Source organism: Microtus pennsylvanicus, chromosome 1 (genome assembly GCF_037038515.1).
Source record: "Microtus pennsylvanicus isolate mMicPen1 chromosome 1, mMicPen1.hap1, whole genome shotgun sequence".
Taxonomy (NCBI): Eukaryota; Metazoa; Chordata; class Mammalia; order Rodentia; family Cricetidae; genus Microtus; species Microtus pennsylvanicus.
In genome coordinates, this window is record NC_134579.1 from 60,485,880 (window position 1) to 60,500,681 (window position 14,802).

Below are 14,802 nucleotides of genomic sequence, written 5' to 3' on the forward strand. Positions count from 1 at the left end.
TCATGCCAGCTCCACGGGGAAGCTTTTGTGCCTTATCTCTAACAGATAGTAACTCAATCTTTGTTACTCTGGAGAATGTGCAGGTCACAGGAAAACTTGTTCTGACTTCACTGCCTTTCTGTCTGAGACACTGCAGACAGATTCACCACAGCCTCATCTAACCTAGACCTTGCTGACGCTCCCACAACCCTTTGCCCTTGCTTCACTCTCAGCCATTTCATCACACAGTCCCTTCTTAGGCTGGAGTTTGTCTTGTTGTCTTTTTGTAAATCTCTGAATATTTCTCCATACTTTGCTTTGACATTGAAATTACATGTCTGACTTTCTTTCCCCCTAAACCTTAAGTTCCTTGTTATGAGGAACCTTACATTATTCTCACAGTGGTAATCGTCTTGTTTGACACATACATATTTTTCAATGAATATTAAATTTAGTTAATCTGGTGTGTTTAGGTGACTAAGACAAAACTCTTCAGGAGAGATTCAAAAGTTGCTTAAAACTCTAGAAATCATTTCAGGGGCATCCCATCCACTTTGGATATGGTTAACTTACTGATTTAATAATCCAAATATATGTCGGGTGACATGCAAGGTTTCTGCCACCTCATTTCCATGGGATCTGAGTAGTGTGTGTGTGTGTGTGTGTGTGTGTGTGTGTGTGTGTGCACACGTGTGTGCACACATGTGTGTATGCATGCCTGCACAGGCCTTTCTTGGTCCCTGCAATTATTTGAAAGCAATAAGGAGCCAAGCCTTTTGGTTCTCTGCAGTAATCAGTAGCCCTCCTTTGATGGTGTTCTTCCAGAATTTCATCACACATGCTTGTCTTCGGGACACAGTGTGCCATCTCTTTCTTCTCAGCTGCCTTCTCATTTGGTTCACATACTCTGGGACAGCCTGGTCAGCAGCCATGCGGAGTAGCAAGCATACGTGGCTTCAGTACCGAGGACAGCGACATGTTTGCCTGGAAAGGGGAGGGTGCTTTGGTTTGCAGAAGTTCCTGTAGCTGCTGGAGGCTTGGATGTATTCCTTCTGACCTGCTTTGTTTATCACGTTGACCCTAACTCCTGGGTCCAGTCTGTGCTGTTACGTTCCTGTGACCTTTCTTCCACTCATGGCCATAACAGGAGCATAAAGTAACATGAAACAGTGGAGGTGGGGCAGGGAGAGCGCCAGTGAAGTTCCCACGAGGGTCTCTTGCCTTGAGCTGCACAGATGGCTGCTGGATTATTGTTGTCATTGATTTGTTTGCTTTGCTGCTATCTGTATCATATCCACATTTCAGGACACGGAGTGAGGGCAGAAGAGAGAGAGCATTAGAGAGGTCCTGGGCCATGTCAGGTTGTGACATCTGATTGGGTGCCCTTTGCTATGGCGTAGTCAAGGTTTGCTTTTAGAGTCAGTAGCTGACATTCTTGCCGAGGAGCAGAAGGGGAACCGAGCCCTAAGGAGCAAGCCTTTGGCGTGCCTGAACTGCTACAGCACCAGCCTCTCAGCTCTCTCTAAATAGAATAGCAGCTATATTGCTAATGTTCAGGAGTTGGCTGGTGTTCATCTCCAGCAGCCTCACGTTCCGTGTTCCTCGGGGGTCCTTTGCAAAAGCATTGCTCAATGATACATGTAACACGAGCACTTTACATATCCCGTTCCGCTAGAAGACAGGGAATGTGCTGGATAGACAGAGGCACTCCTGGAGTGGTCACATTCTGGTGTTTGCCTTACACTCAAGGATGCCAACTTTTGGGGGGAAGGAGGGAGAGTGAGCATGTGTGAATTGCGGTTGAGGTCTCAGCTCCGGATAATATTAAGTCTTGTGAAGAATAAACAGAAACAGTTTGCTCATTAGCTGGGCTTAGAGAGGTGTTACCCACATGTTTAAAGTGCTAATTATAAGTGAACTTTAATAGAGCTAATTTAGCAGTGGCAAGTATTACACATTTCTGCTTTTTAAAAGTAGCCCATTAGCCAGGTCTTTCTATCTGATATTGACTTTAGAAGTTAGTATTGAAATTGGCTACAGTCAGAGTTCACGTGGAAGCATGGGAAGAGAAGAAAGATGAAGGTGGAGGTTGGAATCAGAAGAGGGCTGCACACGAGAGGGAGGCACAGCGGCCAGTGCCTCTGTGTGAAAGGCTCCATGGCACCGTGGAGTTAACCTGTAGTTAACGCCTGCTGTGCTTCAGGCAGTAGAGCCACCTGGGTAAGCACCTAGTCTGCCCTCAGGAGTCTAGCTATGGTCTAGCGAGAGAGCCAGATGTGGCAGTGGACAGTGGCAGTGAAGAAGGACCTGCACGAGGAGGGGGAGCAGCCCGACCTGCTGTGGGTGAAAGTTTGAGAAGGTACTGAGGGAAGGCATGCTAGACTTCAGTGTGCAGAAAGTGTTCCTTTATTCAAGGGTATGTCCGAGCTGGGTAACGATCAGCATCGCCTCCTTTCTTCATAAAGACTGCCCACCTTGGTTACCTTGCCAAGTCACTGGCTACTGCTTCACATTGTGTAAAGCATGGTCACTTGGTTTAGGAAAACTCAGTGTCTTTAGCAGCTGCCAGAAGAGGAAGCCTTTGTTTTGATATTTGTGTATGCTGGAATCAGACTAACAGAGGACCCTGCATGTCCTTTGCTTGGGAGCTTCATGGCCAGGGAGGAGAATTCTGCCCTGTTTGTTCCCTTCATACCTGCAGGGTAGGGAAACAGGATGTCTCCAGCGCTCTTTGACATTTGTGCGTGGTGAGGATAAAGAAGATGCCTGGGCCTTTTCATGCTGGATGTATTTGCAGGCTGGGGAGAGGCCTGTGGGACTCCATGCTGTATTGTTTTCTTGTTGACATGAATCTGTTCCGTCCCTCTCTGCCAGATGTATTCCTCTCAGCATATACTTCCTGCCTCGGTGGTAGTTGTTTTAAGGAGCGCTCCAAGAAATATATTTACATTTGCTCGGGTTTTCCAACAGGCCATTTCCTCAATAGCTCATACACATCTGTAAAGAGAAAACAAAATCCTTACTTGCACCATTTTTGCATGTGCATGTGTCTTTCTCACAAGCTCTCTCTTTTTTTCTTGTCACCCCCACTCAGTCACATCCCTTTGCGTCTCTTAACTTAGGAAAGAGAACTGGGGATATGGGCATCTTGTCTCCGCCACTAATAAGTTCTTTGCTAACCCTGGCCCCTGTTACAGACAGCATCTTCTTCCAAACCGGCTGTGTACTATACAGGAGCAACCACGAGGAAGTCTCTTCATTTATTAGTCAGTTCTTTAAAAGGATCTTCACAGGGTCCTATACAAGCCACCAGCCTGCTACTGGCCTGGCTGGCTTCTGGAAGGGGCCAGAACAATTGTCCTCTTGGAACTTAGGGGAAAGATCAGGAGAAATTTCTACCACCACCTTGCGTCTGAATCTCCCCTGGTCTCATCCACAGATCTGGAGTGACCTGGAAGTTGACGTCAGAGCTTATGGGACACTACCCTGCTCTGAGCTTCACCTTTCCTCTGGGACCAGCCAAACGCTCCTTTCCTCCCTTCTCATCTCCTTGATGCAGCTCAGCCCAGCTCTCTGTAGCTCCCCAGGCGTATGCGGTTTCCTCAGAGGAGCAACTTCTGGAAATAAGACTGCAGAGCTCCCTGCTCTGCCTCTTGTTGCCTCCACTCTGTTTTCCTATTCAGCAGTAAGCTCTGGGTCCCTTCCTGTCCATCTTCTCCGTCTGTTATTCAAAACCCGGTCCACATCCTCTCCTGGGTGAGCCTGCCCTAACCATCCACCTCCAGCTCTGAGCTCATTGAAACCATGTGCCTCCAGTTTGGTTCAGTATTTCCTGAGTCCCTTTTGTGTGACAGACACTGAGCTAGGTGTGAGGGTAAAACAATAAGTATGATAAGGCCCTTTCCCTGGAGATGTCAGGATCAGTTAATGGGGAGTGAAATGAAACACACGGATGCCATTCAAGAATGATAAGGTACAACTGGGGACAGCTCAACTTGATTGAGAGGTCAGGGAAACCACACAGAAATGATGGATTTGAAAGAGATTTAGGAGGTAGAGTCAACATAATTGAATGTCTGCCTTGAAAAGTGTGATGGAGAAATGAATGTCGAGGATGCTACCCATGTTTCTGTTTGGATGCCTCGGTGATGGGCAGTGCCCATAATCAGGTAGCATGGATACTGGGTGGTTAACACCCATCATAAGGATGGCATTGACACTGTGTGGTTAGGTGGAGGGTGGGTGGGAGGGTGGAGTGGTGGAGTTCTTTATCAGAATTTCAGTATCTTGTCTTTTCTGTAGAGTCGGGTAGATACTCAGTATTAGGGAAAATTAGCACTGAGTATTTGGGGGCTGTAAGTCACCCAGAGGACAGAAAGTGGTCTCCCCCTCACTTGGGGGTGGGGAGTTCCATGAAATGGGTACCCTGTGCTCTTGCATGTGGAGGTCTCTGGGTGAGAGCCTTTCCTTTCCCTGTTCCTTGTCCAGCATTGCCTGGTGTTCAGTGCTATGGGTCCAGAATCAGCTGGGATAGAGAGGCATAAGTTGGCTCTCCTATCTTTTAGGGTCTTCTCAAAGATGGCATTTTGATCCATAAATATGATCACTGACAATATTTTTGAGAGTAAGATGGCAGATCTCAGAAAATAAGAAACAGTATTTTTATTGTGAAATTAAGACATTTGTTGCATAGGGGAATGAGTTAGGTACCAGATCCTGGATAGGTGTGGTTTATAAATATGCTCCTTCAAAACAAGACATGGTCCATTCTCAATGGCCTGGAAGATGAATTATTAATACATATCTTCTGGGTGATTGTTTATTTCAGCCTGGGAAGTAAGTAATGGGTTACAGCTAAGATCTGAATCTCTGAAACCCTGAGCAGAAGGAGGAATCTTCTTATGGTGGGTCAGTAGGAGACAGAGCAGCTTAGAGCTGATAGTCAAAGCCTTGATGAGACTAGGTGAGGCAGTTTCTCTGAAGCTGGCTTTGCTTCATACTGTGTGAATAGAGTCACCTGGGTTCTTGTTCTAACACAGGTTCTAACTCCATAGGTCTCAAGTGGGACCTGGGATCCTAGGTTTCTATCAAGTCCTATGTAGTAAGCAATGAACATTACTTTAAAGAGGAAGACTCTAGTGCTGGTTTTCGGGAATCCTTTTGAAGTGATACCAAGTCACTGATGTATATGCTGCACAGAATAAATTTGTCTTGATACTGAGCATCCTAAGAGCTCACTTAGCCAACACTGATGTGAGTGTGATTTTGTGTTTCCCTCGTCTGAGGTCATTCATACATGAGTCTCCTTGCTGAGTATTTATTACATGTTAGGTAGGCCTTGGGCTAGACTGTGGTAGTCCCAAGACAAATAAGAAGTGGGGCTTGCTGTCCAGGGAGGTCCAAGCAGTGATAGACAGGTGTGTCAATAGGACACTGAGTTGTTCAACAGAGATAGTACACCACCTGCACAGAGTACAACGGGATGGAGGGAAAGAAGAGGCAGGGACCCGCGCTGGGAAGTTTGCCGTCTTAGTGGAGGGCTGGGACTCAGCCCCACTTGATGTCATGGTGCGAAGCTTGCACAGTCGCTCTTAAATAAGTGAAAATTGTGGAAGCGCGACAGAAAACCAAAAGGAAATAGCGAGCACTCCACGGGCCCTGGCAGCCTGCACTTCTGAACACTCACCAAATGCTCACTCAGTTGTTTGTTTCTATGTTTGTTTCGATCAGGATTGCTTTCTGGAGGAGACTGGCCCGGAGCCCAAGCACTCTGCTTCCTTAAGGGAGTCACTACTTTCCCAGGCCCAAGAAACCATGGGCAGGGCCCATGGCACAAGGCCCAGCCCTGCTCTTCTTTAGAGCAAGAAGTGCAGGCTGGGTGCCATAGTGAAGACCCTGGGCATTTTACGTATGAGAAGCAGCGAGGAGGAAAAGTGTGAGGGGGACCAGGCAGCAATGTGAGCATGGTACTGGAGGTACAGGGCAACGAGGAGCAGACACAGGCCTGGGAGGAGGCCTGAGCTGGAGGGTCGTGGGGGGGTGGAGGTGGTGATTTTTACTTCCTTAATAGATGCAGAGTGTTTCAACTTTGCTAATTAACGGAACAGCAGGCTTGTAATTCTGACAGCAGCAGGACACGAATGTGGTGGGCTTAGCACTGAAAGCTAGCCAAGCATGGCTTTGTCCTTAAGAGAAAGCGCAACACCCACACTGGGTCAGGTCCACAAGGGTTCCCGCTGACTCGTTTTGTTTTGCCTGATAGGACTTCCAAGGAGTTAGGGGCTTTTATTTCTTCTCAGGCCTTCTATAGAGGCAATAATGGATCTACTGTTTCAGCAAGCTTGTCTTAGGGAAAAGACTGGTCTACCGTTGGTCTCCTGTTCACAGCCTAGTAATGCTATCGGATGTACTTTGTGTCAGAGTTAGCGGTTGTGGTGCAAGCTGCCACCCGCAGGGCATGGGTACTTAGAGTTCTTCTGTCACTTTTCTTTCGTTTCAGCAACTGGTCTACCTGCAAGAGTTACATTCCCCACCCGACCCCAAGAAAGAATGGGCCGGGAATGAGGGAGGAGTTGTTCTAGTTGTACAGAACACTCTGAGACTGAAGGAAGAATCTGCTCCTAATACATCCCTTTCAAAACCTGTTGCTCTGATAGCGGTCTGGTCGTGAAGGCCGATAAAGATGCAGAGCCAACTTAGAAAGGCTTAGGACATTAAAGCTGAGAGGCACCTGGCGATCATCCACTTGATTCACTAGTGTTTATATGACCGGTGATGCCACTGACCTCGTGCACCCCACTTTAGGAAGGGGTAACTTTCAGTCGTTTATTCTTTCATCAAATATTTATTGACCATTTACCAGGAGTCTACCGGGATGTGTACCTGCTAGAGAAAACATGTTCCAATTTCATTGATCCTGTTTGAGTTAGCGGTCAATGAACTTACCCTTTATTATATATTCTAATGGCCGGTTTCACAAGGGCCTTGGGGGAATTCATACATAGGCTCTTCAGCCAGTGCAAATAGGTTTTATATGCAAGGTCACCCGTTTCTGAGCCCCTGGGCTAATTAGTTTAGCTCTGCTTGGCTTTACATAATGCATGTATTGTTGAAAAGTTATTTGTAATTCAATTTTTGAGAAATGAAAAGCTAATTTAAACCACTAAGGGAACTTTTATATTTAAAAAGACCCCCTAAGCAAATGCTTTTATAATGTGAAAAACCTTGCTGCTGCTGCTGTTGGGAATGATTACTTCCTAGTAATGGCTGAGTAAATCTGGGTACTTTGGGAGTTCTTGTGGTGGGCACACAGTCAGGCATATAGCCCAACCTTAATCTAAACTTGCTTGAGAGGCCTCTGGCCCAGGAACTGGAAGCCTGCGAGTCTTAGAAGAGGCCAGCTCAGGACTGACATTTACCAGAAGCCATGATCACAAGCTACATGGAGGAACAGTTTGCCGTCCTCCAGGTTCTGGACCTTGGAGTGAGAAGGAAGAGAGAGAGAAGGATGAGACTAGGGTCCCCTCTCTGCAGCTAAGAGTGGTTTGAAGATAACATACCCAGTCCTTCCTCCAAGTTGCCAAGGGTGGCCTCGAATTTATAACCATCCTGCCTTGGCCTTCTGGGGTTACAGACTTGCACTGCCAGGCCTGGCTTACTTTGGGCTTGTAAATAATCTGGAAAAAAGTCAGGATAGAATTTATTTTTTATACTAGCCTTTTTACAGGAATTAAGTGAGACTATTAATGTAAGTAGAGTATTTTAAAAAACTGAGGAAAAATATTTCACTTGTAAAAATAAGTTTTTTGATACTTCAATGTCACGAGTTAAAGATGGTTAAGAAGCTAAAATGTTTTCCTGTTGCGTGAGGTAGAAAAGAAAAAACAAAGCAAATCCTAGGAACTATTTGTAAATTTTGTAAGAACTGATGCTAATTAGTCTTTTCCATGAGATGTGACTGTTTTGGGGGTGGGGGATAAGATTTGAGCGCAGCTATCTGAAGAAACTAAGGAAGAGGTATAAAACAAGGCTCGGTCTTTGAAGTCAGAACTCTTTGCCAGTGTTGCTTTTTTCTTCGCTGCAGCGCAGTGAGCCTGCATCTCTGCTGCACACCATCCACTGTGTGCCAACTTCTGAAGAGACGTAATTGCTGAGTTAAAGGTTCATTACATCAGGGAAACATGAAAAAGGGGAGAGAGATGAAATGGTCAGACACTGGAAATGTGATTGGGATTTGATTATGACCTCTGACCTTGGACACCTGCATTCGGTGACACACCTCTTTCTCTTCCTTGGTTGGGTGTGCATGGAGCATGAAATTTCCCTTTCCCTGGGCCAATGAACGAATTCCTGGTTTGTTGGTAAAATTCTTATGCTGTCAAGAGACTGGATGTAAAGACAAGCTTGCCCAGCATGCTACTCTCCTTTTTAGATTTCAGACTTGCCCTCACAGCATGTGGACAAAGGCGCTAGAACAGCATTCGTGGTCCCGGGCTCTGTAGCCTGGAGCTGGCAGAACCGCTGATCCTCTGTGTAATGTCTTAATGGTGACACACTGCAGAGACCCCAGTTACAGCTCCCAGGGAAAGGGTGGGTGGTTCTCTTCCAGAGTGCTTGTGAGGCACTGGGGTTGACTGCTGTGATCACAGGGTCTAGCCTGGGGGCTAGCCTGGGGTTTTATGCATGTGTGAAAGCTGGTCTTCTCTCCCCACACTCCTCATATGGACTGGGTTGCCCTTTACTTTTAGGAGTACAGTTTTTCTAGGTGAATCTTTCCCAGTTTTGGTGAGTTCCAGGTATCTGCCTCCAGCACCCTAATAGGAACTTGGTTAGACCCTGGAGATGCTTTACAAACAAGAAGTAAGACTTAAAGGGCCAGACAGACAGAGTACATGTCTTCAGGAGATTTGTTTCTATGGAGGACTGGTGGTGACATTAGGCGTGGGGTGGGTATGGGATGTCATCAACTTTGTTTCCAATTGTTGGATTTTTGTAAGTTATTTTTTCCATTGGTAAAATGAAGTCTAACGGTGTTATCTAGGGTTATTTAGGGTTTTGTAAACTATCTTGCTATTCATTTATACTACATGTTGTCGGGGTGACACCATGCCAGGCGCTAGAGGTACAAACATGCTTTTAAAACACCTTGCCATTTTCAAGTCCCTCAACAAGCGCAGGGCTGCCAGTGCATCCTTGGATCATGGACTCAGCAGAGGAGTGGCTTGAACTGTCCCCTCCTGAAAAGAGAAGATGACTTTAACCTCATCATGATGGGGATGCTCCCTGTGTTGGGCTGGGCTACAGACCTGCATAAACCCGGATGATGGGTCTGAGAGACAGAGAGTGGGACCGTGGGACCTGACAGGTAGCAGACATCTTTATTCTGTTTGTTTTGTCGTCCTACAGGATCCTTTCGGAATGATGGTTTGAAAGCTTCAGATGTCCTTCCCATCCTAAAGGAGAAAGTGGCCTTTGTGTCTGGTGAGTATCTTCATATGTTCCTTGAGGTGTGTGTGTGTGTGTGTGTGTGTGTGTGTGTGTGTGTGTGTGTGTGTGGTGCATGTTTGATGTTGTGTGTGTGTGGTGCATGTTTGATGTGGTACATGTTTGATGTGGTGTGGTATGTATGTATGTGTGTGTGTGTGTGTGTGTGTGTGTGATCACTCGCTCGCCTCTGTGGACCTATGAGAAGAGAAGCATTGACAGTTAGGCTTGTAGCAGCTGCTTCCTCCCTACAGTGACAGGCACAGGGGGCTCCGGGCTCACCTGGAGACTCTAGAGGACACTTGCAACAATAGGCAGGTTCACACACATCTCACACACTGTTGCCTGATTTGCCCTCTCTGGCAAGGCTGCTATGGCACTGTGAGAGATTCCTATAGAAAGAGAGTGTCTACTCCACATGTTCCTCAGGGTTTTTATCTGTTGTTCCTTAGTGCGACACACACAGGAGATTTAAATTGGTTTCAGCTTCTCCTTATCTGTTTTCTTAGCACATGGAACTCAAGTTTTCTTCTTGGTTTGTTTGTTTGTTTTTTATTGTTTTATTTTCTGAATGGCCTTAAATTGGCTGAAGCTTCTCCTTATCTGTTTTCTTAGCACATGGAACTCAAGTTTTCTTCTTGGTTTGTTTGTTTGTTTTTTATTGTTTTATTTTCTGAATGGCAACTTCCAAATCTTGACTCCCTGCTTCCCTCCCAGCCTATCTTACACACCTAGGTCTCTGAGCATGTAATGGGAGCATCAGCTATCTGCAGCCTTCGGGCCATCCACTGCTTCTTGTAAATAGTTTGATTGGAACCTGGCTACGTGTGTTTGGTTAGGTATAATGTTTGTTTCCCATAACATCACAAACTTAACAGCTGAACTGGGGTCCTTCTGGATCAGAACTTGGCAGACCCTGGGCCTGATCTGGGTGGTGGGACCAGCGCAGAGGCCTTTTCTTGAGAGAGAAGCCCTGGCGCTACACCTTGTAGACAGAGCCTTTATTTCTGGAACCTTTGTCTTTTCTGCATGAATGGTCATGGAGCCACAGGGCATGAGTGAGCATGCTCCCATAGTGTAACGACTCACTCCATGCATAGGCTCTGCTGGCTCGGCTGATATGCCAACCATAGTAGAGAGAAGGGAGAGATGGAGAGAGGAGAGGGGGGGTCTTCAGTGGAAAAGGGAAACCATATTTGAGTTGTCTCCACAGGGAAACCATTGTCTTCACCTTATCATAAAGGATAGAGGACAGCAAGTCAATGTGGTATGGAAAGGGAGGCAGGCCCGAGCTAGGTACACAGGAGCCTTTGCAGGACATGTGAATACCGCAGCAGGGGGTGGCGTGGTATTTTCTCACAGTTGTTGCTCCAAACGCTGCCTTGCCCTGCTGCGTTAGGTAGTGAGCTCCTCGTTACTAAGGTGTAGAGTCATAGCAGACCAACCTCCCTGGGGTGTGATTTCATCATAGAGGCATGTATGTGACAACCTCAAGGTGAGCTAGGGTTTGGAGTGCTTCCTGAATTGTGGAAAGAACCCATGTAGAAGTCCTGGTGGTCTCTGCTCACTAATGTGCCCCGGGCCTCATAGCCTCAACTCCTAGTACAGACTTGCAGCCCATTTCCTCCCATTTTGTGGCCCTTAGTTAAGATGATGCTCTTCCTGCCCCTTGGGTGTCCTGCTGATGCCCCTGCTTGTCCCATGCTACATCTTTTCCTTCTCAAGAGTACCTTTCCTATACCTGCCAGCTTCCTCCTCTCCTTCCCCAGTTACCTCCACTTCCCCTCCTCCAGAGGCCTTTTTAGACTTAGCCCATGATTTCTGACAACATCTTGTTCAGCATCCATCAGGGACAATGAAGACATAGTATGTTCTGGCATGGGAACCCTTATTTCCTTGTTTTTGCCTCGTTTTTCCCATGTATAGTCAATTAAAATGTGAATGGGGCCCAGCCAGGCCTGGGAAATCCCACTAAGAGAGAGGGAGTTGCCTTTGTGGGACTCATGGAAGCAGTTAGCCAGGAAAGCAGTCAGGGATGAGGCAGAGAGGGTAAAGGGCCTGGCAGTGTGCCACGCACTGCTGTGTGCCCGCGCGAGCTGAGCCTGACTCATCCTTGCTTGTCTTGAGCTTCTGGGCTTAGGGAACGTTGCCCTCCCATGCCTGGGAAGGGCACTAAGGGTGATCGGGGGATGATAACTGAAAAGGAAAACAAAAAGTCATCTCCTTATTCCATACACGCCGAGTCAGAAAACAAAACACAAAATTAAAACCGGGTAGAGGAAATCCCCTCGGTTAAATACTGCAGTGTGGCAGTTGCATTTCATTCTGAGAGCAAAGCAAGGAGCACGGTAGGCAGAGAAACGGACCATTAGCTGTGCCCACCCTCTTCTGCCAGCATCTCAGCTTTGGCCAGGTAAAAGAAAGCATGTTGCCATGACAATGGACATCTGGACTAGGCCAGGGCAACCCAACCACTTCTGCCTGTGGGTGGGCATGTGTGATGGTGGCTGTGTCTATCCCTCGGTGTGTCTCTATTGTCCCAGTTGTGCTGTGTTGTTCTCCACAGCGCACAGCGGTGGGCTCCTGGCCTCCCACTCACAGCCCCCGTATCTCTTCTTTCTACTCAGTCCTCCCATGTAGGAACCACTGCATCCCTGGGGTCTCCACACATTTATACCCTGTCTTTGGTCACCCCTGGGTGATCCTTCTCTGGTTTTGGACCCCTTGCCATCATTTTCCACTGTTCTCACTGATGCTCCCTGTTAGTGGGGAGCGCTTTTCATACTCTAGACCCCAAAGCTTCAAAGTGTGTTCCATAAGATGATATTTGAAAATGAGGAAGGAAGTTTGGGACTTGCTGAATATTAAAGTCCTCCCACCCTCAACTTGGACCACCCATCGAAACACATTAACATTTTAAGGCTCTGTAAAAACCTACAATAACCAACTTTATCTCGTCTAACCTGGCATTTCCAACTACAAAATAGCCTCGTTCCTTTTAAAAATGTGTGCGAATACATTAAAATCTTGCAGAGCTATTGTTATTTGAATCCAACTTTTGGTACGCTTCCTGAGATGTGTCTCCCTCCCACGAGACTTCCATATGCTACCCTAACCGGAGCCTGGTACCTCCTCAGAGTGTGAGCCCTCCCCTACTTCAGTCAATGAAACGATGTCTCTCACTTTGGGCCTTCCTCCTTCTCTAGCCCTGCTTTCCTGTCTACAGGGAAGGAGAGCTGTTGGCATTTCTAGAACACCCAACCACTCCACCCCCATTGTCTGCATCCTTATCCTGTAGCTTCTGGCACAGGTAGGGAAAGGGTAAGAACTTGTTGCTCAAGTGAATGGTGATGTTGACGAAAGATCACGACACCATCTGCGATCTTTTATTTTTCTCTGAGAGAGACGGGTTTAGCTGTCCTTCTCCATGACTTGTCTTATTTTCTTCTCCTCCTGGGTCCTGTAGCCTGCCTTAGAGAGAAAGGCACAGCCCTGTAAACTGAGTGCAAGGTCCTTCATCTTTCCCCTACTGTGGGGCCTCATTCCATCCTCTGTCCCCAGCCTCCCAGCATATACTTCTTTTCTCCTCCACTATACTTATTCTTCCTCTTTATTCTTGGGTGTCTTTCCCATTCTGAAAAAAAGATAGGATGGATCCTGCTGCCTTTTCTTGTCTCTTGATCCATACAAAAGAGACACCTGTGGAGACAAAAGGGGCAATTTCCCACCTTTGGAGGCCCCCTACATACTCAGAACCTTACCTCCAACTGTGATTCCGAATCTCTTGTCTCAAAGATAAGTACTGGTCTCATGTTGACAGGGGGACCATACCAACTAACCATCCAAACCACCTGGGCTCTTTTTGCCCATGGGAGTCTCTGCTCCTCACATCCACATGGCCCTACTTATAAGGTTTTCATTGGAAAATCAGGTAGAAAGCTAACATTTGTGGCAGACAGACAAATAAACAGACACACACTCCTCTCCAAGGGTGGAAATGCTTAGTGTGGTGAGATCAAGGCTAGCAGAGAATGATGTCTAAGATCCTTCTAGCTTCTGAGAACCCATTTCTCTAACCCTTCTGTTTCCTTTCTTCATATGGATCATGGATCACAGTGGGAGATAAGGTCTTCTTCCAAGGCAGATGAGATCAAGGTGATCATCAATATGAAGAAGTAGGACTGGGGGTATGGAAAGTCTGGACTTGGGGAGCCTGTTTCTCAACTCTCTATCTGTACAAATCTACCCTGTTTGGGTAGAAATGGGGACTTGGATGTTCGTCTCGCTCAGTGGCTTGGTTTTGTTTAATCCTTTCTTCCCTACAGCCTCCTCCAACCCTGTGTGTGTGTGTGTTAATGTGGGAGTGCATGTATGTCTTGATGCTTATGCACATGTGTGGATATACAGAGGCCAGAGGTTAACACCAAGTGTGTCCTTAATTGCTCTCTACCTTATATTTTAAAATACGGACTTCTGTCTCATCTAGCTCACCGACTGACTACACTAGCTGGCCATCAAGTTCTGGGAATCAGTCTGTCTCCATCTCCCAGATGCTAGGGTTCATCATGTCAGATTTTATGGGGGTGCTGGAAAATCTGAGCTGAAGTCCTCACATGTATGTAGAAGGCACTTCACTCATGGAGTCATCCACCTGGTGTCCTCCTTCAGAAGTCTCTTTATCCTTTAAGGTGTTCTGGATTCACTGTTTGCCAAGCCGCCCAATGACACCAGTGTATTCCTGGACTAGAGGAGAGCATTATGCCTGAGCTCACAATTGGGAGGGACCTGGGCCACTCAGTCAAAAAAGAGATCATTTTCTAAATGAGCCAGTGTGGGCTTCTTTCTAGGGTCGCTATGGCGCTATGGTCATGTGCCCATCTTTCTCCCATTAAATCCCCTTTGGTCACCACTGTGCGGATGTCAGTGGATGCTTGAGATTCATGTGTGCATCTGTGGTCATACTACAGAGATGGGGGGCTCTTTGATGTCACTACCCTTCAGCTTCAGCCCCGCCAAACCCCCCTAGAAACTTGGCCTGCTTTATAATTTTACTGTCTGTTAATGAATGAATTCAAATTATTCAATAATAGTAAAGAGACATTTTGGAAAATTGAGCAAAGAAACGGTAGCCATCTTGAAGCCCCTTCTAATAAAAACAGTGGTGATCATTTTGGTTTGCTCCTTCCAGCTTTTTTCACATGTGGAGTTAGTAAGACCCTGCACATACGTACTTCTTTTTTTTTTTTTTTATAAATGTGTAGCCCAGGCTGGCCTCGAACTCGTGATCCTCCTGCCTCTGCCTCCTTCAGCAAATCCTACCGGCGTGCGCCACCACAACCG

General features: G+C 46.8%; 1 protein-coding gene across 28 annotated transcripts in view; it reads left to right on the forward strand.

The window, feature by feature from the left end:
* Positions 1–14,802, forward strand: part of Kalrn (kalirin RhoGEF kinase) — a 605,871-nt gene that overhangs the window by 167,112 nt on the left and 423,957 nt on the right. For all 28 annotated transcript variants that reach the window (XM_075965457.1, XM_075965466.1, XM_075965494.1 and 25 more), the window contains exon 2: positions 9,385–9,459. In XM_075965457.1, coding sequence (XP_075821572.1) covers positions 9,385–9,459 — 75 coding nt within the window. The remainder of the gene's footprint in view (positions 1–9,384; positions 9,460–14,802) is intronic.